General features: G+C 42.0%; 1 protein-coding gene across 7 annotated transcripts in view; it reads right to left on the reverse strand.

Annotated features, from left to right (window-relative positions):
- Positions 1-1,625: 1,625 nt before the first annotated feature.
- The window catches only part of LOC140481140 (steryl-sulfatase-like), a 65,351-nt gene continuing 45,305 nt past the window's right edge, over positions 1,626-21,671 (reverse strand). For 5 of the 7 annotated variants that reach the window (XM_072576880.1, XM_072576886.1, XM_072576879.1 and 2 more), the window contains exons 7-10: positions 15,801-15,938; positions 9,952-10,111; positions 9,189-9,310; positions 1,626-3,870 (exon numbers count right to left, since the gene is read on the reverse strand). In XM_072576880.1, coding sequence (XP_072432981.1) covers positions 3,497-3,870; positions 9,189-9,310; positions 9,952-10,111; positions 15,801-15,938 — 794 coding nt within the window. In that variant the 3' untranslated portion in view covers positions 1,626-3,496. The remainder of the gene's footprint in view (positions 3,871-9,188; positions 9,311-9,951; positions 10,112-15,800; positions 15,939-21,671) is intronic. The other 2 variants (XM_072576883.1, XM_072576885.1) reach the window with 2 other exon arrangements.

Consider the following 21,671-nt stretch of genomic DNA (forward strand, 5'->3'; position numbering starts at 1 on the left):
TCAGCAGAAATGTTCGATGGTTGAAAAGGAGACTTTGAGACATTTCAATGTTTATGTTACCAGTAAAGTATCTGAGAGAATCATACACACTGACCGTGGAAGTTTGTGGGGAAACTTAAGGATGAAAATTCCAGACTGTTTCAGTGGAGCTTGTTGTTACAGCCATTCAACTTGAAAACTGGGCATGTGTAAGGATGAGAAAATGTGATTGCCAATGCACTGTCCAGACTCGGATGAGAAACAGTATTTGGTGGCGGGAGTAAAGTAAATTAATAGAATGTAGTGTGCATGTTCGCATGATTATTGTCAATGTGATGTGTATTTCTGTTATAGTATGCTATCAGTATAAGATTAAGTGGGTTTTCAATGTAGCCATCTTTGACTATTAATGGTGCATATCTTTAAAGGAGGAGGTCAAATGATGTTGCTCCTTTAACAAGGTTAGATTGTCCTTGGATTCTTTTCAGAGGAATTGTAAAGACAGAGGTTGCATTTTGTCTGCATTCATCTTCTTGAAGAAGCTTTTAAGTTTAAAAAATACACTTGCGCAATGTAAGGGGAGTGGCTAGTTCTCCCAGCTTGGATGTTCTCTGGTCTGGTTTGGTTCGAGCACTCTGGCTATTCAGAGCGACTGCTCAGTTGTTGGCTAGGAATCCAAAAGAAGCAGCTACATGGAAGGTCTTCCATGCTGAATCTCTCTGACATCTCTCTCTCTCCTGTAAGATCCCGTGTTTGATTTTATTTTATGTGCCAAGAGGTGTTTATGGGGATTGTTGCAGGAATTTGGAACAGCATCATTAAGTTGGGATAGTCTATTGGGTTTTTGGAGATATTAAGTTATTCTGCATTCTGTCCTCTTTTTTTTTGTTTTGTTCTGTACTCTGAAAATAAATTCTGTTTTGTTTAAAACTGAGGGGCTTTGAGCAGCTGCATCAGTCCTGGAATATCCATTCTATACCTGCCCAAAACAACTGGAAACATTCAGGCCTGGGCTAGCTTCCTGAAACGTTTTGAGGGGGTCTGGCCTAATCCATAACAAGTTGGTCTCCGAACGTTTGTTAAGTTGAGAACTGGACATGTTCACTATATTGCTTATGAACAGATGTAGCTTCCAGCCATCAGAAATTAATGCAATTATTTTCAATATCCTAAAACCAACTCCTGTCTCCTGATAGAACCAGGTAATGAAGTCATGTCTAGCCATTTCAAAGCAGGTTTCTTACGGGCAGTGGATTGATTTGGAGAGCACTCCCACTCCCCCAATGTTATCTCTGTCAATCAGGTTGTCTGTGGATGGCAATTCTACTCAAAGCACCTGTCAGTTACATTCTGCAAGGACCAACTGAAAACCTGTTCGGGGTTGCTTGATCACACTGTCTACCACCTCCCCCTCCCACCCTCGACACCACCACCACCACACTGCACAAGACTCATTCCCCAGCTAAAGTCCTCTGAATATTGTTTAGTCAACCAGGAAATACCAGCTCTATATATGTTCCCTATCCTCTACATCAAGCTCAACTCTTGCTACGAGGGTTTGAATGACAAGTGTGGAGTCACAGGAGGTTCCCTCAATCATTAACCTCCTCTGACTGAAAAATCACAAGATCCATATGTATCCGTACCTTTTTATTTGAAAACCCCTTTGCAAAATATCTATAATTCCAACATTAGCAATCACATTTTACATCTGAGGACATAATACATATTAAATAAATTTTAATAACCGAGTCATGTTTAGAGAATTAGAAAGGACTGAGTGACTGCTGGTTTCTCGAACATGTCTCAATAGCTTCCTTTAAAATGAAACCGGTTCAAACGATCCTAAGTGGCCATGATTATTTTTGTTTTTCACCCTACTTTTAATGCAACTCCGTTGATTCCTACATTACAACGGTGCCTACACTTCAGGAGTATCTCTGTGGCTGCGAAGCACTTTGAGACAACCTGAAGTCATGAAACGCGCCCATAAATACTCAAGTCTTAAGTTCACTTTGAAATCCCAATTTTTCCTATAGGACACCACACACACATGCAAAACTTGTACCGTGGCAGACCTCCTGTCGTACATCACAGGACGTGTTGGAACACCATGCAGTGCATGAGGTATTAGTCAGTTATATTCATAGAGATTGCTGCGATGCTTCTCTGTGTATAACGGTCTGCCCCTTTCAGGCAAAGAGATACAGTTTGCTGCTATTGCAGCACATCCTGATGTTGATGTGTGTTGGTCTTCTCCAAATGCTGAAGTAAATAGAAGATCAAGCTTTTCCTCTTAGTGATTAGGTAAGTGCTTGTCAAAGCCCAGCTATCCCCGAGATCCGAGTAAACCATTGAGGGACAAATGGCTTTCTCTCCCTTTTTTTGCATAACAATGGAATGATTAATATATAGTGATATATACATACAATGCCTGAAGTGTGGTGGCCATATCTCAATATAGATCAGATAGATCGGTCAACAATTATCTCAACCTGCTTGGCATCACCTGTTGAAATTGGAGTCAGACATCTTCCTATTTAAAATATTGTGAATATTGTGCTCGTTAATAAAAGAAGGTCAATAAACCGCATTTAGTATCCTTCATTCCGTCATAAAATAAAGTCCCAAGGTGCATAAAAGGTGCCGTATTGAAAACAGTCACTGAGCGAGGAAAGGAGACATTAGGAGGAGAGGCCAAGTGTTCAGCCGTTGAGTAAAGCATTTAGAAACAGAGAACAGAAATACAGAGGCTTCAGTGAGGGGATTTTTGGAGAGAAGCAGTCAGGCAGATGAAGGCTCAAGTCATCTTTGCTGAGAGAGTGTAGGGGATGGAGTTCGGAGCTACATAGAGCTGGAGAAGGATGGCTACTAAGTGGCCAAACTCATGGAGGGATTGAAAGACAAGGATAGATTTAGAACTGAGCATTTTGTCATCTTTGAATATGTCAAATACTTCCAAATTGGATTTGGGGGATGGTTAGATTAGGAGAAAATTTTCTTCAACCCTACATTAACTTGAACCTTGGCACAGCACTCAGTGACGCATGGGTGCATCATTCTCAGTTCGATATCAGCGAGCCATTTGCTTAGGGCACAACTACCAGTACAGTACACCAAACACATGTCTGACAGATAGAGTGTTTGTAAAGGACAGAGAGACAATGTGTGTGTGAGAGAGGTAAGAGTGTGTGTGAGAGAGAGAGAGAAAGAAAGACAAAGAAAGAAAGTGACAGAGAAAGAAAGAGGCGAGCGAAAGAAAGGAGAGCGAAAAAAAGAGATAGAGAGGGATAGAAAAGCGAGAGAGAAAGAAAGTGAGAGAGGAAGAAAGGACAGAGGAAGAGAGAGAGTGAGATAAAGAGAGAGAAGAGAAAATAACAAATTGAAAGAAAGAAAGGAAAAAAGGAAGGAAAGAGTATACACAACAAACGGTGAGAAAAAAAAAGAAAAATACAATCATGCCAAATGCTCATCTTTCCTGAGGCCTCAGATGAGGGAGTTGTATTTAATCCATTATTCAATCCAGTGCTGTGCTGCTGTTTCTTTCTTTATCACAGTAGCAGCGTTTCCACACAGTGCTGCAGCATGGTTGGAGCCAAGGCTTCCAAATCAAATTACCTATTGATAACTGATCGGGCACTGGTGTCAGAGTCTCCTGGTGCTTCCTTACAGCCTCCTTCATCACTTCCAGAATCTGGTGATATTGGGATTCTGAGGTGGGTGTTAGTGGGAATGATTCTGATGGGTCCCTCAAGAGGTCGTAGAGCAAAGGTGGGTCATGAGGACTGATGAAATCTCCATAGCAGAAGCAAACATGTGTGTCAAAGCAACCCTGAGACCCCTCTGGATTGAAGTTTGGTGTGAAGAAGTGAGCTTTCCATATAGAGGAACCTGTGATAAACATAGGAGGATAAATCATAGATGAGATATTAACATTATTAAATAAATCATTATTGCTGGCAAGTTTGCCAGTTCACATAGGTATTGCGTGACAATGCTGCTCCTTTAATAAAGTTCTATTGTCCTTGGTTTTTTTCCAGAGGGTTTGTAAGCACAGAGACTTTGGGGTGTCTGGCTTAGATGGGTTTTTAGGGCTAGTTTGATTACAGCCAACAGATATTGCCTTAGGCAAAAGGCTTTCAAGTTAAAAAAAACACTTGTACAATGAAAGGGGAGTGGCCAATTCTCCCAGCTCGGCTTTTCTCTAGTCTGGCTTGGTTTGGGTTTAGCTGTCTGCTGTTGAGATCTGCTAGTCAGTTGTTATTTGGAAATCCAAAAGAAATAGCTACATGGGAGAAGGTGTTCCATGCTGAATCTCTCTGCCATCTCTCTCTCTCTCTCCTGTAACGCCCTGTGTTTGATTTTAAATTCTGTGCCAAGGAGTGTTTATGGGGATTGTTGCAGGAATTTTGAACAGCATCATTAAGTTGGGATAGTCTGTTGGGTTTTAGGATAGGTTAAGTTATTCTGTATTCTGTTCTCTTTTGTTTGCATTTCATTTGGTAATCTTGCAAGTAAATTCTGTTTTGTTTAAAACTAAATGGTTGGGCCAACTGCATCCCTCCTGGAATATCCACTTTACACCTGCTTAAAACAACTAGAAAAGTTAGGGTCTGGGCTACTTTCTTGATATGTTTTGAGGAGGTCTAGCCTGGTCCATAACAAGTGTGACCACCCAAGTGTTCAGATCAGACCTCCCAGAAGCCACCAGTAGATACACAATATTTGTTACGCTGCACTATTATAGACCATACAACATGAAAGCATCTAGACACAGAACTGGCTTGAAGGTAGAAGGCAGATGGTGCTGGTGGAGGGTTGCTTTTCAGACTGGAGACCCGTGACTAGAGGTGTGTCGTAAGGATCAGTGCTGGATCCATTGCTTTTTGTCATTTATATAAATGATTTGGATGAGATTATAGTAGATTTGGTTAGTAAGTTCGCAGATTATGCCAAAAATGAAGGTGTAGTGGACAGCAAAGAACGTTACCTCAGAGTATAACGGGATCTTGATCAGATGAGCCAAAGAGCCAAGGAATGGCAGATGGAGTTTAATTTAGATAAATGTGAGGTGCTGCATTTTGGAAAGGCAAATCAGGGCAGAATTTATACATTTAATGCTGAGGTCCTGGGCAGTGTTGTTGAACTAAGGGACTTTGGAAAGCAAATTTATAGTTTCTTGGAAGTGGAGTCCCAGGATGGGCAGGATAGTGAAGAAGGCGTTTGGTATGCTTTCCTTTATTGGTCAGAGTATTGAGTACAGGAGTTGGGATATCACATTGTGGCTGTACAGGACATTGGTTAGGCCACTTTTGGAACACTGCGTGCAATTCTGATCTCCCTGATTTAGAAAGGATGTTGTGAAACCTGAAAGGGTTCAGAAAAGATTTACAAGGGTGTTGCCAGGGTTGGAAGCTTTGAGCTGTAGTGGGAGGCTGAATAGGCTGGGGTTATTTTCTCTGGAGCACCAGAGGCTGAGGGCTGATCTTATAGAGGTTTATAAAATCATGAGGAGCATGGATGGGGTGAATAGCCAAGATCTTTTCTCCAAGTGAGGTAGTCCAAAACTAGAGGGCATAGGTTTAAGGTGAGAGGGGAAAGATTTAAAAGGGATCTAAAGGGCAACTCTTTCACACAGAGGGTGGTGCATGAATGGAATGAGCTGTCAGAGTAAGTGGTGGAGGCTGGTACAGTTACAACATTTAAAAGGCATCTGGATGGGCATATGAATAGGAAGGGTTTAGGGGGAATATGGGCCAAGTGTTGGAAAATGGAAATACATTAATTTAGGATATCTGGTCAGCATGGACAAAACAGGCTGTACATCTTTATGACACTATATCACAGTGCGCAGCATATTTTCATTCTTGAAATTCTATATACTCAAAAAAATGATTTAAATTCAGATGATCAACAGTTCTTGCTAGTTATTGTTGTTCTCTCTCACTCAGCCCTCCCGAGACCTTTCCTCACCCCTGATGTTTGTGGCTATTGCTTGGGTATGATTCAATGAGGACAGGGAACCCTGTAGTATCTGCAATCAGCTTGGCATGTTTTGGTCCTATTCCTGTTTGCAAAGAATGATAACCCAAGCTCCAAAGGATATACACACCCCCTGAAGGGCAATTAGGGATTGGCTATATGTAAATACTGCCTTTGCTCGTGACGTTTGAGGGTGCTAAGTGCCTGGAACGCGCTGCCAGAGGAGGTGGTGAGGGCAGATTCAATAGTAATGTCTAGGAGGCATCTTGACAGATATACAAACAGGCAGAGAATAGAGGGATATAGACCCCAGAGGGGCAAAAAGTTTATAATTTAGAAAAGCATCATGTGTTGGTACAGTCTCTATGCCAAAGAGTCTGTTCCTGTGCTGTATTGTTCTTTGTTCACATCCCAAAGATGAACATGTAATAAGAGGAGATCCACTAATCTTTCAGCACATTGAGCAGTGTGAAGTCTACTCATTGAGTTAGTTTCTTTCTATCTCATATGAGAATAAGTTACGGTATAAATTGAACAGCAAAAAGAAGCTCTGCTGCTTTGAAAACTCCGTTTCTGTCTCTTTTTCTGCTGCCTTTTTACTTGATATGGCCCCACAAACATGATCTGTCACGAAGATAGAATTACTTTGTCGGAATTCAGCTGAGATACTATCCATTGTAGATACTTTACTGTCTTACACATCATATTATATGCGCTACCTCTAGTATGGAAAACTGGGTCTCAAGACCAAGTATAATTTACAGGTGAAAGGGGTGGGACTCAGACGGAATTTAGTTCCCATTTTAATATGTTTCCATAATAAATCACCACGTTTACACTCAGAATGGAGATTAGGCAAATCAGACCTACTGTCGTCATTCCCTGTCGTGCAAGAGCAAGGAGAGCGTAACTGTAACTTGAAAATGTATAACATGTACCCATTTAAAAATTTCAGATTTTAAATAAATATCTAATTTGATTATTGCAATGGAATGAATATGGAAATTTAAAACCTATCTATTCAGCAGATTTTTTTTGACCAGTTATTGCAGTAGTCTCTTTAAATTTTATTTGATAGCATGTGGTTTGAGTCACCCACTCATCCCAAAACTGCTGTACTGTATCCCTGTCAGTCGCATATGGACACATGGAGTATCATCCCCAGCAGAATTACTTTTGCATATTAAGAGGACATATTGTCTGCAGATGTGGATTTAGATAGACAGGCAGGTGCTGCAACACATCAGTATGATCAGAATGAGTGAAGTACTTAATTCCCTACAGCGTGACATAGAGCCCAAGATAACAGTGGCACTCAATATCTCATATTTCTTGGCATGTTCTGCAAGAGGTTGCGATCTTTAACAAAATGCCACCACCGTCATTGATTTTCCGAACTACTTCCTTCATTTTTGATTCATACTCTCCTTACCTCGTCAGTCATGACTTATTACTGCTGTTCTTGAGTCTTATTTCCTGTCAGTTGCGGTTCGGTTAGTCGTACTGTCAGCTCAGAAGGTCGTGGCCTCAAGCTCCATTTCAGAGACCTCAGCAGATAATCTAGGCTGACAGTCCAGTGAGGTACTGAGTGTTTACTGTACTGCCTTCATACTGTCTGGTGAGGTGACGAAAACAAGGTATTGTCCACACTCTCAAATGGAAATAGGTCACACTTGGTGTGTTGGGTGCAGTTCTAGTTTCCACATTATAAAATGGCTATAGAAGCACTGGAGGGGGAAGAGAGTTGATTTATAAAGATCACAGATTAAGAAAGGATTGCCAGACCAGATCCATTTTTTTTAAAAAAAGGTCCAGTGTTGGTCTATTAGATATTGTTGAAATTGTAATGTTTTAGTAGAGTAGATATAGAGAGTGTTTACTTTTAATGAGAAATCATAACCAGAGGCTATCAATGCCAGATACAGTCATATAGTCATAGAGATGTACAGCATGGAAACAGACCCTTTGGTCCAACCCGTCCATTCCAACCAGATATCCCAACCCAATCTAGTCCCACCTACCACCACCCGGCCCATATCCCTCCAGTTCTGTATCCAAATGGCTAGTTTTTCCTGTATTCCATGAGATCGAACCTTGTTAACCAATCTCCCATTGGGAACCTTGTTGAATGCCTTACTGAAACCCATATAGATCACATCCACCGCTTTGCCCTCATCAATCCTCCTTGCTACTCCTTCAAAAATCTCAATCAAGTTTGTGAGATATGATTTCAGACACACACAGGCAACAAGAAATCCAACAGGAAATTCAGAAGAAACTTCATTAAACAGAGAATGGTGAGAATGTGGAACTCGCTACCACAGAGAGAGAGAGAGAGAGAGAGAGGTTGTATCAAATATTTTAGATGCTTTTAAAGGGAATATAGACAAGGATTGGAGGGAGGAGAGAGAGAAGCTAAATGGTGATCGATTGAGGAAAGGTGGGAGGAGATGTAAGTCTAGCACAAACACCAGCATGGACTGGTTGGGCTGCATGACCTGCTTCTTTATCATATCTTCTGTGCACTTCTCAGGTAAAGGCTAAAGTCACCATCATCCTACTGAACCATGTGGCTGCTCTCTCATCAGATAGCGATGACTGGTGGTGGTTTAAGGTGAGGGTCACCACATTTAAGGTGAGGGGAGAGGTTGAGGAGCAGAGTCCTTCATGGCAATCTCAGCCGCTGTGGGAATTAAGTCCACCCTGTTGGTGTAACTCTGCATTGCAAACCATCCATTTCACCAACTGAGCTAACTAACCCCAACATAAATACACGGGACTTTTTCTTTGACTGGTGGATCAGTGCATAAAGAATAGTGGGGTCAGTCTCACTTTTCTCCTATCAGGCTAAACTAGCGAGTATGAGTTGACCAATTTTAAGTGAATCTATTTGTATGTCTATGTGCAGCTAATGTTTGTCTTCTTTCTTCAGGATTAAATAAAATACACTTGTTGAGCTGGACCTGAAATCGATCGGCAGGTACAACTCTTCTTTGAGTGACCTGTCCCATTGTATTTAACCATTTAAACCAGTGCCTAAATGAGTACTCCTAGTGCAAAGAGCTGAGGCAGCAAACTCCAAACAGCCCAACCTGTAGACCCAGCAAAGGATACATGTGTGTGAACTGCTGTAACTACCAAACTGTTTTTTATAAGTTAGAGCCTTAACATGCCTACTTCAAAGCTTCTGTTAACTACTTTAAAGTACCAGAAACTATTGGACTTACTGTGCCTTGGATGCCAGCGAACTGCACTTAAATAGCTGTTACAGTAGTGGAAGAGAAACTCATGCTCTGACTGCTGCACTTCACCTAGTAGCAGAGGCATCAGGTCCTGGCCATCAATTATCCTGGGGGGAGAGCAGGGTAGAGGCAGGTTTAATATTTCAGTCATTCGAGCTCATCTGGAGGGTAACTGAGGGGTAGTCAGTTGCAACAGGAAAGGCAAGAGTATATGTGATCATAGCATTATACAGTACAGAAGAGGCCATTTAACCCATCGTGTCTGTACTAATTCTACACGCATTCCACTTTCCAACAATAGAATCATTAATTGACCTGAAATGATGGTTGTCTGTGACTTTACACCAATAGGAAAATATTCACTTTGCACACAGATGTGTCAGAGAACTTTGTTGAACAGAGTGAACTGGACAGGTGACAGCTTCCCAAGTCACAGGTAACAGCACTTCCGAATGACCCAATGCAAGGTTCACACGAAATAAAAACCAAAAGAAATGGGAATGCTGTAAATCAGAAACAAAAACAGAAATTGCTGGAAAAGCCCGGCAGATCTGGCAGCATCTGTGGAGAGAAATCAGAATTAACGTTTCGGGTCCAGTGACCCTTCCTCACTGGACCTGAAAGGTTAACCCTGATTTCTCTCTACAGATACTGCCAGACCTGTTGAGCTTTTCCAGCTATTTCTGTTTTTGTTCACGTATGTGTGCAAGGCTCACATTGTCCTCTCTCTTCTGCATCGCCTGCTTACCGGTCTCTGGGCATCGTGGCTTCTGAGAGTCTGACAATTGTTGGGAAGAGATCCATGTTGCTGGTCGGCTCATCAATGCTCCTGCCTGCTGTTAACACTCCAGACCACCTGAGGAGTCCAGGTACTCGGATTCCACCTTCCCAATTTGTTGCTTTTCCACCTAAACATTTAGGAAAGAAAATACAAAGCCTGTGAAAAAGCCTAAATGTGGACAGAAAGATTAATTAATGGAAACAAGATTGATCAGACGCCCGGTAGGGTGGTGGGCATAGAATGGTTGCTGAACTTGCCCTCATAACAAGAGAAGTCACTGCACCCGAAATTGTGAAGAGAGTAGACGTGGTTAATGGAAGACTTAGTACAGCTGTTCAAAATTTCGAGGGGTTCATACACAGAGTAAATAAGGAAAAGCTATTTACACTTGCAGAAGGGCCAGGGGTCACAGATTTAAGTAATTCAAAAAAGAAACATCGTGGAGAAAAAGTATTTCTGCAAAAACAAAATTCTGTATGATCTGGAAGACTGATGGATTCAACAGCGACTTTCAAAACGTCATGCGATAAATATTTTATTTTTATTTATTCTTGAGATGTGAGTATTGTTTGGAAGGCCATCATTCAGTGCCAACTCCTCGTCGCCTTTGAGGAGATGGTGGGAAGCCACCTTTTTGAAGTGTTGCAGTCAATGTGATGTGAGAAACCTGTTGTGCTTCTGCTTTTGTAACATTTGCTGTAACGGAGTGACTTGCTGGGCCATTTCTGGGGGGAGTTAAAACACACTCACATGACTTGCATCTGGAGTCAGGCATAAGCCAGGCTAGGTGAGAGTGGCAAATTGTTTCGACCAAAACCATTGGTGAAACAGCTGTGTTTTTAATGACAATAGAGTAGTTTCAAAGTCATTATTGATCAGAACGGCATTTTTTTCTCCAAATTTATTCATTAAATGCATTGAAATTCTGCCAGCCACTGTTGCAGGCTTTGAATCCCTGTATTGAAACCTTGTGCCTGGTCTTTGGATTACTAGTCCAGTAACATTACTTCTGTGCCATAGAAAGGAAATAAGTTACAGTACTGTGTGAATAGGGAAGAGGACTGGAACGACTATCCAGGCACAATGGGCAAATGGTATCCTTCAGTACAGGTACACAATCCTTTATCCGAAATTCCAAAATCTGAAAAGCTCCAAAATCTGAAATTTTCTCCGTGAAGGTTTTTTTTCTGCATAACAAAGTTGTTTGGCATGCGATCGGGTGATCCAACTCCACACCCACTCGATCCACATCACTCAGGTATGGTGTGGTGGCGTGGCCCAGCACTGGCAGGCATCAATTGTGTCTCAGCACTCGTATTAGTCACACGTGGGTCTGCTGTTTGCTAAGTTTCTTTTTATTTCACTGTGAAAATGTCATTTACTCTGAAATCCAAAAAATTCCAAAGCCCGAAAAACAACTGGCCCCAAGGATTTCGGATAAAGGAATGTGTACCTGTACTATACAATTTTATAAGGGGTTCGAAGCATTTTAATTTGATAAGATGTCACATTTGGAACATATAGAATCAGAAGATAACAAATGAGACTTTTTCTACACAGCATACAAGAGAGATGTTGTAATGTACTTAATGGAGTGGAATGTCTGGATCAGTGTTATCATCAATATTTTACCAAGGATCACAATTCCAAACAGCACCCAGCTCAGTTATCTCACTCAAGATGTTTCAACCTGCACCATCAGACACTAATCCACTGACGTGGAGTAATCGGATCAGCCATGATCTCACTGAATGGTGGAGTAGACTCGGGAAGCCAAATGGCCTATTCCTACTCCTAACCTGTATGTTCAAACGTGACACAAAAGCAAAAAACTACAGGTGCTGGAAATGCAAAATTAAAACAAAATTGTCAGCAGCATTGGTACATTGAGGAAGAGAGTTAATGGTGTGACAGCTTGCCCCAACCCCCTTTGGTGACGGTTGGAGTCACAGTGGGCAGGCAGGGACGCAGGATAGCCTTCCTGCTCTGAAGGGCCCACCGGGGGTTTGAGAAAGAATTTGCCAGCTGAAAACACAGCTTAGGGCCCATTGGGTCAGGTTCCTAGCAATCAGGTACTCTCCCCTCAATTGACTGACCAGGCATTGGGAAACAGGGGCCCTGAAGACTGCCTTGCTGCCAATCCTGCCATCGTCTGGAGAAGGACAAGATGGCCCAGCTAATCTGATGTTAAAACTGAAAGTGCTGGAGAGCTCAGCACGTCTGCAGCATCCATGGAGAGAGAAACAGAGTTGATGCTTCAAATCCAAAGACACATCTTCTTGTTGCAATTGTACAGTGCCTTGGCAATGCCACACTGGGAGCTGTGTGGACAGTTGGGCCTGCTTAGCTGAGGGAAGTTAGGTGTGCCTCGAAGGGGAGGTAGAGGAAAGGAACAAGGAAAGATTGAGGGGAAAGACTTTTTTATTGTCAAGAATTTAGGAGAATAAAAGAGGTCCTTATTGACGCGCATCAAATTCTTAGAAGGGTTGATGGGACACATTCTAAAGGCTATTTTCTCTGCCTGGGGAGGATAACAAATCAGCCACTAAAGACTGAGATAAGGAGAAATCTCTTTACAAGGGTCATAGAATCCCTACAGTGTGCACACAGGCCATTTGATTCAACGAGTCCACACCAACCCTCCAAAAGGTAACCCATCTAGACCTACCATTTAACCCTTACCATTTAACCCTAACTAATGCACCTAACCTACACATCCTTGAACACAATGGGCAATTTAGCATGGCCAATTCACCTAACCTGCACATCTTTGGATTGTGGGAGGAAACCGGAGCACCCAAAGGAAACCCACGCAGACACGGGGAGAATGTGAAAACTCCATACAGTCACCCGAGGCTGGACTAGAACCCAGGTTCCTGGTGCTGTGAGACAGCAGTGTTAACCACTAGGCCAGCGTGCTCAGTTGTGAGGCTTTGGAATTCCCCATCTCAGTGAATACATTCAATGCTGAGAACAGCTCACTGCCTTAGCCAAAATATGGTTTGTTGGAGCCGGTGTAGGACTGGGGTTGACAAACTGAAAAATCACACAAATGATATGATATATTGAACAAACCCTTGTACTGTAACAGTTGCATGACACTGTGATCTTTTGCTATAAATTCTGTGTCTTATGATCCTGCTCCACAGCTGTCTGATGAAGGAGCAGAATTCTGAAAGCTAATATTTTCAAACAAACTGGTAGGCTGTAACCTGGTGTTGTGTGATTTTTAACTTTAGCCAAAATAGACTGGGGTTTGAATCTAGAAGGACTCAGTATCCAGCAATCCCCATTTTGGTTGGGAGGGAGATCAAAGAATGGTATCAAGGTGGGGCATATTTGACACATCCCAGACTCTCAGACGCTGCAGCACATTGAAAAGTGCAGCTGGCTTCACTTAGGGCAATTTTCATCATCCAAGGTTTCTGAAACATAACCCGTAGCGCTTACAAATTTGAAGAAAAAGTCTCAACGTAGCCTTGGAGAGATTAGGTATCTTTAAGAGAGGTCAGTTACTGCTTTGGGATCTTTAATAGTAGATCGGAACATGGGTGAAACATGAAAAAAAAAAGTATGTATTAAATTATGACAATTCTTAGCTTCTTTATTTTTGAAAACTGTCAGACTGCTGTGTCTCAGTTGAAAAAAAAAGTGACAAAAGCCTAAAGGAACAGACTAAGGAGTTAAAGTCTCCAAGGTCTTGACTTCAACGCAATGACGATGAGGACAGGAGGAAAGCTGTGCAAGACAACTTTATTGGAACTGAAGAATAAGAGAAGAAACAGCAAGGGAAACTGGCTGAAGCTTTGCACCATCATCAGAGATGGTGGGGCACACTTCTGCTTGTAACATTTCTATAGTGTCGAGAATGAAGTCCCCAATGACGTTCTTAGAATGAGTAATTTCAAAATAAGGAGTAAAGCCTCTTTTGTATACAGCTAGGTCAGGAAATTCCAGCAATCCCGCATTTAACACAAGATTAAAGGCACTGAAGTGTTACTGGAAAATCTAGCAGTTACTAATTACAAAGCAAGTTTGAAAAAGATTTCCTCCATAATCCACCACTAAATGAGCTTTAAATGTAAAAGAAGTTCCGTTTCTGTTTCGTTGAGTAATAATTAATTGCTTAAATTAAACTCTGAGGTAAAGTACTTTGAAGAGAACATGATAATTTCAAATGTGCACCAACTTCATTTAGAGATAGTATCCGCTAAATCTACAGTAGTTATTTTACATGCACCATTTAAGTGAGTAGTCAGAAGTTGCACTAATTAAGAAGAAGCACCTTCATGGGAAGACTCAGTTAATTAAAAAGTTAAGAGCTTCAGATGTTGACATGTTATGCTGGGAAACTGAAGCAATGATCTTGATATTATTTTGTGTGCACTTCAAGCTTGGATAGAAATACGTTCAACATGTCTTTCTGAAGCCTTTCATCTCACTCACTTCAGCATCAGTTTATTTCCTGATATAGTCTCAGTTATGTCACAGTGGAAGTCTTGAGAACTGCATTCAAGGGGCAAGTGGTTAGCACTGCTGCCGCACAGTGTCAGGGTTCCAGGTTCGATTCCAGCCTCGGGCGACTGTCTCTGCGGAATTTGCACATTCTCCCAGTGTCTGCGTGGGTTCCTCTGGGTGCTCCTGTTTCCTCCCACAGTCGAAAGATGTGCAGGTGAGGTGGATTGGCCATGCTAAATTGCCCCATAGTGTTCACGGATGGGTAGGCTAGATGGATTAACCATGGGAAATGCCAAGTTACAGGGATAGTTGGGGGGGGGGGGAGCTGGGTAGATCTGGGGGGATGTTCTTTGGAGGGTCGGTATGGGCTTGATGGCTGAATAGCCTGCTTCCTACCCTGAAGGGATTGCATCAGTCAAAGTTGGAGCAGCTCAGAAGCAGCTTCTCAAGGCTAACTATGGATGGGCAATGAATTCTGGTCCAGCCATCAATGCCCACACCCAGTGAAGGAATAAACAAAATATCATAGCTTGATGCAAGCGAAGTCAAAGAAAGACTACGGATTTCATAAACACTGTGCCCTACTTCAAGGACACCTTCCTTACTATCATTCTGAAGGTGGAATACAGCCAGTGGGAGAAACTCTGGCAATGGGAGGAAGGAACTGCAGCTTTAATGGGGGGCTTCCCAGCAGTCTCAACATAGATGCTTTTTTGTTCACTCATGGGAATTGGGCACCGCTGACTGGGCCAGCATTTATTGCCTGTCTCTACTTGCCCTTGAGAAAGTTGTGATGAGCTGCAAAAGAATGATTATTTAGTGAGGTAATGGAAGCAGCTGAAAAGTGTCACCTCCTTTCAGAGGGAAGGGACAACACATAGACAATAGACAGTAGGTGCAGGAGTAGGCCATTCAGCCCCTCAGGCCAGCACCACCATTCATTATGATCATAGCTGATCATCCACAATCAGTATCCTGTTCCTGCCTTATCCCATAACCCTTGACTCCACTATCTTTAAGAGCTCTATCCATCTCTTTCTTGAAAGTATCCAGCGACTTGGCCTCCAATGCCTTCTGGGGCAGAGCATCCCATATGTCCACCACTTTCTGGGTGGAATTTGAACCAGTCATACAGTATTATTTCTAGGGCTCTTGTGGTGCACTGGTTGTGTTCCTACCTCTGAGCCAGAAGCCTGGGTTTAAGTACCACATTCCCAGAGGTTTGTGATAACAACTCTGAACAGGTTGGTCACAAAATATCTACAGTACTGTTTCTGGGGCTCGTTATTCTGCTGAAATTCTCATTGGGTAAAACACTAGCAGAATGATTTGTTCTCATTATGGTGATGCTTACTTACCCTTGTAGATGCCATTCCATCCTCCATGGACCTCCCCAGTGTCAGAGATCTCTTCAACATGGGCCCCTTGATCTGAGGTGAAGTAAACCAGAGTTCTGTCACTGAGATTAAGCCTTTCCAAGGAAGCCAAGATTTGTCCTGAAATTTCAAAACGCAAATGTATTTAGCATCCCTCCCAGTGACCGAGGAACTGAGTTCAACATTTTGAACTCCACCCAGCCCTTCGTCTTCCCTACCCCTGACCTTCACAGCTGAACACGAATGTAGTTAAAGATTTAATTATGTGAGAAGGTAATTTCTCTTTAAGAGAAATCAAGAACAAGGGCATATAATCTTAAAAGTAGAGCTGGACCATTTGGGAGGGAAATCTTTTTCAGACAAAGTGCATAAAAAATCTAGAATTTCCAACCACAAATGTGCATAGATGCTGGGGGACAGCTGAAGGTTACCACTCTGGATTAGATTAGATTCTGTACAGTGTGGAAACAGGCCCTTTGGCCTCACAAGTCTACACTGACCCTCCAAAGAGCAACCCACCCAGACCCACTCCCCTACATTTACCCCTGACTAATGCACTTAACTCTACAGGCAATTTAGCATGGCTAATTCACCTGACCTGCACATCTTTGGACTGTGGGAGGAAACTGAAGCACCCAGAGGAAACCCACAAAGACACAGGGAGAAGTGCAAACTCCACACAGACAGTTGCCAGAAGCAGGAATTGAACCCGGGTGCCTGGCGCTGTGAGGCAGCAGAGCTTACCACTGAGCCACCATGCCACCCAAAGGTAGATGAGGTGTCAGTTCAATATCTCATCTGCAAACATTAATTCCAACAGTGCACTACACCCTAAACTTAATATATCATAGAATCCCTACAGCATGGAAACAGGCCATTCAAGTTCTCTAGAGTATCCCACCACATAGCCCTGTATTTTCTCATGGCTAATTCACTTAGCCTGCAAATGTTTGGATTGTGAAAGGAAACAGAGTACTCAGAGAGAACCCCGTACAGACGCCGGGTGGATGCACAAACTCCACACAGACAGTCACCCAAGTTTGGAATTGAACCTGGGTCCCTGGTGCAGTGAGGTAGCAATGTTAACCACTAAGCCACCATAAGCTATTTGTTAGGTTGGAGAGTCAAGGAACATGAAATTCAATTCAAGAACATTAATCAACATTAACTGAACGCTGGAGTAAATTCAAGGGACTGAAAGGCCTACTCTGCTTTTACTTTGGTGTTGCTGCTTTGTGGTGCTACATAGAAAAACCCCAAGGAAAGCTTATCATTTTAGCCTCCAACCTCAGACAAGCATCTCTCTTTTTAAAATTCATTCACAGGATGAGGGGGTCGATGGCTAGGCCAACATTTATTGGACATCTTTGTGGAGAGGTGTCAGTTTTCAAGTTGCAAACTGGCCTTTCCCTTTCCAAATCTTAGGGGATGTACAGGATTGGAACCAATACTGCACCACCCCCCCCCAGCCCCATCTATCCACTCATAAGACCATTGGAAACAGGAACAGGAGTCAGCATCCGGCCCTTTGAGCTTGCTCCACCATTCAATAGGATCATCGCTAATTTGATATTTCTCACCTCACAACCCTTGATTCCCCCTATTGATCAAGTATACCTGAAAATAAAGCAATACCATATGCTTTCTCTCTTGCATCTTTAGTTATTTTCACTGGAAACTAGACCCAGTTAGATTTTGGGCTGCTGACATGATCCACCACATTAACTGGTAACACTCCCACCTTTCAATGAGAAAGCTGTAGGTTTTAACCACACATAAGACTGTTGAGCCAGAACTCTAGCCTCATAATTTATTGGAGTGAGGAGGGAGTCTACTCTGTGGAAGATGCCTTTTGCTTCAGATGAAATAATAACCAAGGCTTATTATGTACTCCAGCGTGGATGTAAACGTCACAGTTTTGATGAAGAGCAGGGAAGCTCTTCCTTGGCTAACATTCATCCTTTAATCAGCCACACAGAGAAAGGGATTATCCGGTCATTATCACATTGCTGTTTGTCACAGCTTGTTGTGCACAGTTTGCACAGTGGGTTTTCTGCAAGGCAACCATTCAACCACACTCATTTTGCCGAACAATCAGACATTCCCTGTAACCAGTGCACACTGATACATGTCTTTGCCTAGTAATCATGAGTCCTAAAAGTACAGCCTCTTGATTAAATGCAACTCACAAATGCTGGCAACTCATATCCAGTATCAAATTTTGATAATATTGCTTCCTGGAAGTGCCTTGGAACATTTTCCTCTGTTGAACTTGTGAAATAAGTATAAGTTATTTGTCCAATTTGAATTTCTAGGCCACCAGATTTACCAAGACAAAAGTGGTGCATATGCACAGAATGCTAATATCTGCAAAAAAAAACACTGAAACACTCAACTGATCTGGCCGACTGGGCAGAGAGAGAAAAAGAGGGTTAATATTACAGGTCGGTGACATCTCAGCAGCAGACATCTTTGCTTTCCCTTCCCCACAGACCTGCTGAACATTTCCAGCATTTTGCATTTATTTCCACCAAATGTACACCTCTCCATCAAGTGGACATCCAGGGTATGCCTTAACCCAGGTCATAGGGAGGACACCTATGATCAGATTACTTGTCTCCGTACAAAAAACAAAATACTGGGAATTACACCATTACAGCTAGGACTGCTTAAATGTAAATGCAAGGTAAAAACAATGACTGCAGATGCTGAAAATCAAATACTGGATTAGTGGTGCTGGAAGAGCTCAGCAGTTCAGGCAGCATCCAACGTTGATTTCGCTGCTCGTTGGATGCTGCCTGAACTGCTGTGCTCTTCCAGCACCACTAATCCAGTAAATGTAAATGCAGTCAACTTACAAACACAATATGCCTAGCAGTGGAATAATGATCTATGTTCATGAGTGGAACTGTAACATTCAAAGTTAATAATGTAATCAGACGTCCTTAATTTAAATATTCCTGCAACAAGATTTAATGTGCACATTCAAAAATCTGGTGACAAAATCTCTCGTAAGAGGCGCAGTAACAAAAGAACATCAACAATGCAAGATGTGATCAAAACTGTTGCATGACAGAGGCAACAGTCTTTATCTGATTGCATGAATATTTTAGCCTTTATTTCCCTTCAGAACTTACTCAGCATTGTTGAAGTAAATCTACATTTAAATTATTTATGTCAACCAACTGAAGCCCTGGCAACCTGACGGAATGCTGAACATAAAAAAAAATTCATGTGCAAAAATGTACTGTGTGCAGCGTTGTCAAACTTATTCACTTCTCAAATGGATCATTTGACTGATGACGCCAAGAGTTGACTTTCAGACAAGTAACTCATCAAAAATCTGGCCAAGCACAAAACTTAACCTGAATGAATAGTTTTTAGATCATTTCCACATACACACAGATACTAACATCATATTTAGCTCTCTGACAGCTTTTCATCCACTGAGGCACATTCCACTCCATTCCAGAAGGACCAATCTGCAGGCAGCTGGAATCCTAAAGCACAGGAAACCGCTCAGTGGAGCCATTGGTCCAAGAGCTAACCAATCAGTCACAAACCCTTACTTTTCCCTCCATTCCTGCACTTCCATAGTTCCATCAGGTACGTATCCAACTTCCATTTGAGAATTATAACCTAATATTTCAGGTAGTACATTACAGTTCAGAAAGTCTTTCAATGTGATTTAAGAGCCAATTGTGGTCACTGTATCGCACATTGGGATCAGAGGTTTCTTCATCTCTTCCCACCTCACAAAGCAGGATGCAAACAATGTTGAAAATATCCACTTCAGGTCAAGGACAGCAGTGCCAATGTTGCGCTATCACTCCCAGAAGGACACATTTTGACCTGAAACACCACAGGAGGTCGATGGTGGGGGTGTAAAGCTGAGTCACTGCTCTTGATGAGTGCTTTCTGAGAACCAGCTTGGAGACACCAGAGATCAAGTGTTCTTTATCTTCATTTCCCTTCTCAATCCTTCAGATGTTTCAGCATTATTGGTGAGAGAGCAGATTCCAAGGGATTGATAACTTATTTTCGATCATGGTGAAAGGGACAACTTCTATATGAGCCCACTACACCTTCCCACCTCTACCAATGATAAAGTTAAAAAAAAAAGACCATATTCATAAGAACTTAAATTCCAAAACCACAGCCTACCAGTCTTAACTAATGAATAATTCTTTGATTCCAAACAAAAGTACATCACTGTGAAGTATAGACTGGATATAATTGAAGCCTAATAGTCTGTGTGCATTCACGTCACGCTGATAGAATAACAATTATTTACTGGAGCTGGCAATATTTTCAGCTTATTACCATACTTATAATTGCTTCCAGTGTTTTCAGCCTTTCATATTAAAGCCAGTTGAAAAGTGAACATCTCACAAAAGTAATTTATTTTTTTCCTTGATAAAGAACATTTAGTTTTGTTCTAATCTTTTAATTTGATTTATACGGAAATGAATAGCTGACACACAAGCTGTTTTGAGAAGAGGTGAGAACTTTCCACAACTTTGCTGCTGTCTATGATTCTTAGAATACCTGATTTTAAAATCTCTGTTGTGCAAAGTGGATGCTCTGTGTCAACTGTTCAGTAAACATCACTTAATATATTTCCTTGCAGCCTAAGGGGTTTGTAAATTGCTTTGATTAAAAGCAACAGTCTTGGAAACACGTCTATCACAGAATTGTATTTCCTTTCTCTTCACAGCACAATTAGACAAAGCAGACATTATGCGAGCATTTGGGAACTGCACAGTCACAGGAGGGAAAGAGGAATCGAACATTAGAGCACTGTGAATGACGAAAGACAAGAAACAGATTTCTGTCAAATGTGAGACTTGTAACACAGTAGAGAATCAAACCAAATACAGAATAGATAAAGGAAATCTTAAAAAGAAGAATAAGAACGACAAAGACAGGGCATGAGGCCAAACCTAGAGGGCATAGGTTTAAGGTGAGAGGGGAAAGATTTAAAATGGACCTCAGGGGCAATGTTTTCACGCAAAGGGTGCTGTGTGTATAGTATGAGCTGCCAAAGGAAGTAGTGAAGGCTGGTACAATAACAACATTTAAAAGGTATCTAGATGGGGATACGAATAGGAAGGGTTAGAGGAATATGGGCCAAATGCTGGCAAATGGGACTAGACTAATTTCGGATATCTGGTTGGCATGCACAAATTGGACCAAAGGCTCTGTTTCCATGCTGTATATCTGTATGACTCTATGAGAAAGGATGAACAGTTCATATAAAAGAAGTCCTTTTGGACAGGAAGTCAATGTGGGAGCAAAATGGAGAATTAATATGAAAAACAACATGAAGCTCGGGGTCATGCTTGCAAATTAAGTGAGGTGTTCCACAAACCACATCGTCTGTCTTTGGTGTCCCCAGTCTACAGAAGACCACATTGTGTCCAGCAAAATCAGTTTGGTATATTGAAAAAGGCATATGTAAATCATACCTTGAAGAACGGAGGTACAGTGGTAGAGTCCTCACTTCTGAGCCAGGAGGCCTGAGTTCAAGTCCCACCTGCTCCAGAGGTGCATCATAATGTGTCTGAACAGGTTGATGACAAAAATATCTTCAAGCAGATCCAAAAGGACCCTTGCGGTGCAGTAGTAGTGTCCCTATTTCTGGGCCTGGAGGCCTGGGTTGATGTCCCACCTACTCAAGAAGTGTGTAATAGCAATTCTGAGAAGAGAGTGTGGTGCTGGAAAAGCACAGCATGTCAGGCAGCATCTGAGGAGCAGGAGGTTCGATGTTTCGGGCAAAAGCCTTTCATCAGGAATGAGGGATTTCTAAGAAGGTTGATTGTAAAATACATAACTCGTGGAGTTGTATTGCTG

This window comes from Chiloscyllium punctatum, chromosome 9 (assembly GCF_047496795.1).
Source record: "Chiloscyllium punctatum isolate Juve2018m chromosome 9, sChiPun1.3, whole genome shotgun sequence".
Lineage (NCBI taxonomy): Eukaryota > Metazoa > Chordata > Chondrichthyes > Orectolobiformes > Hemiscylliidae > Chiloscyllium > Chiloscyllium punctatum.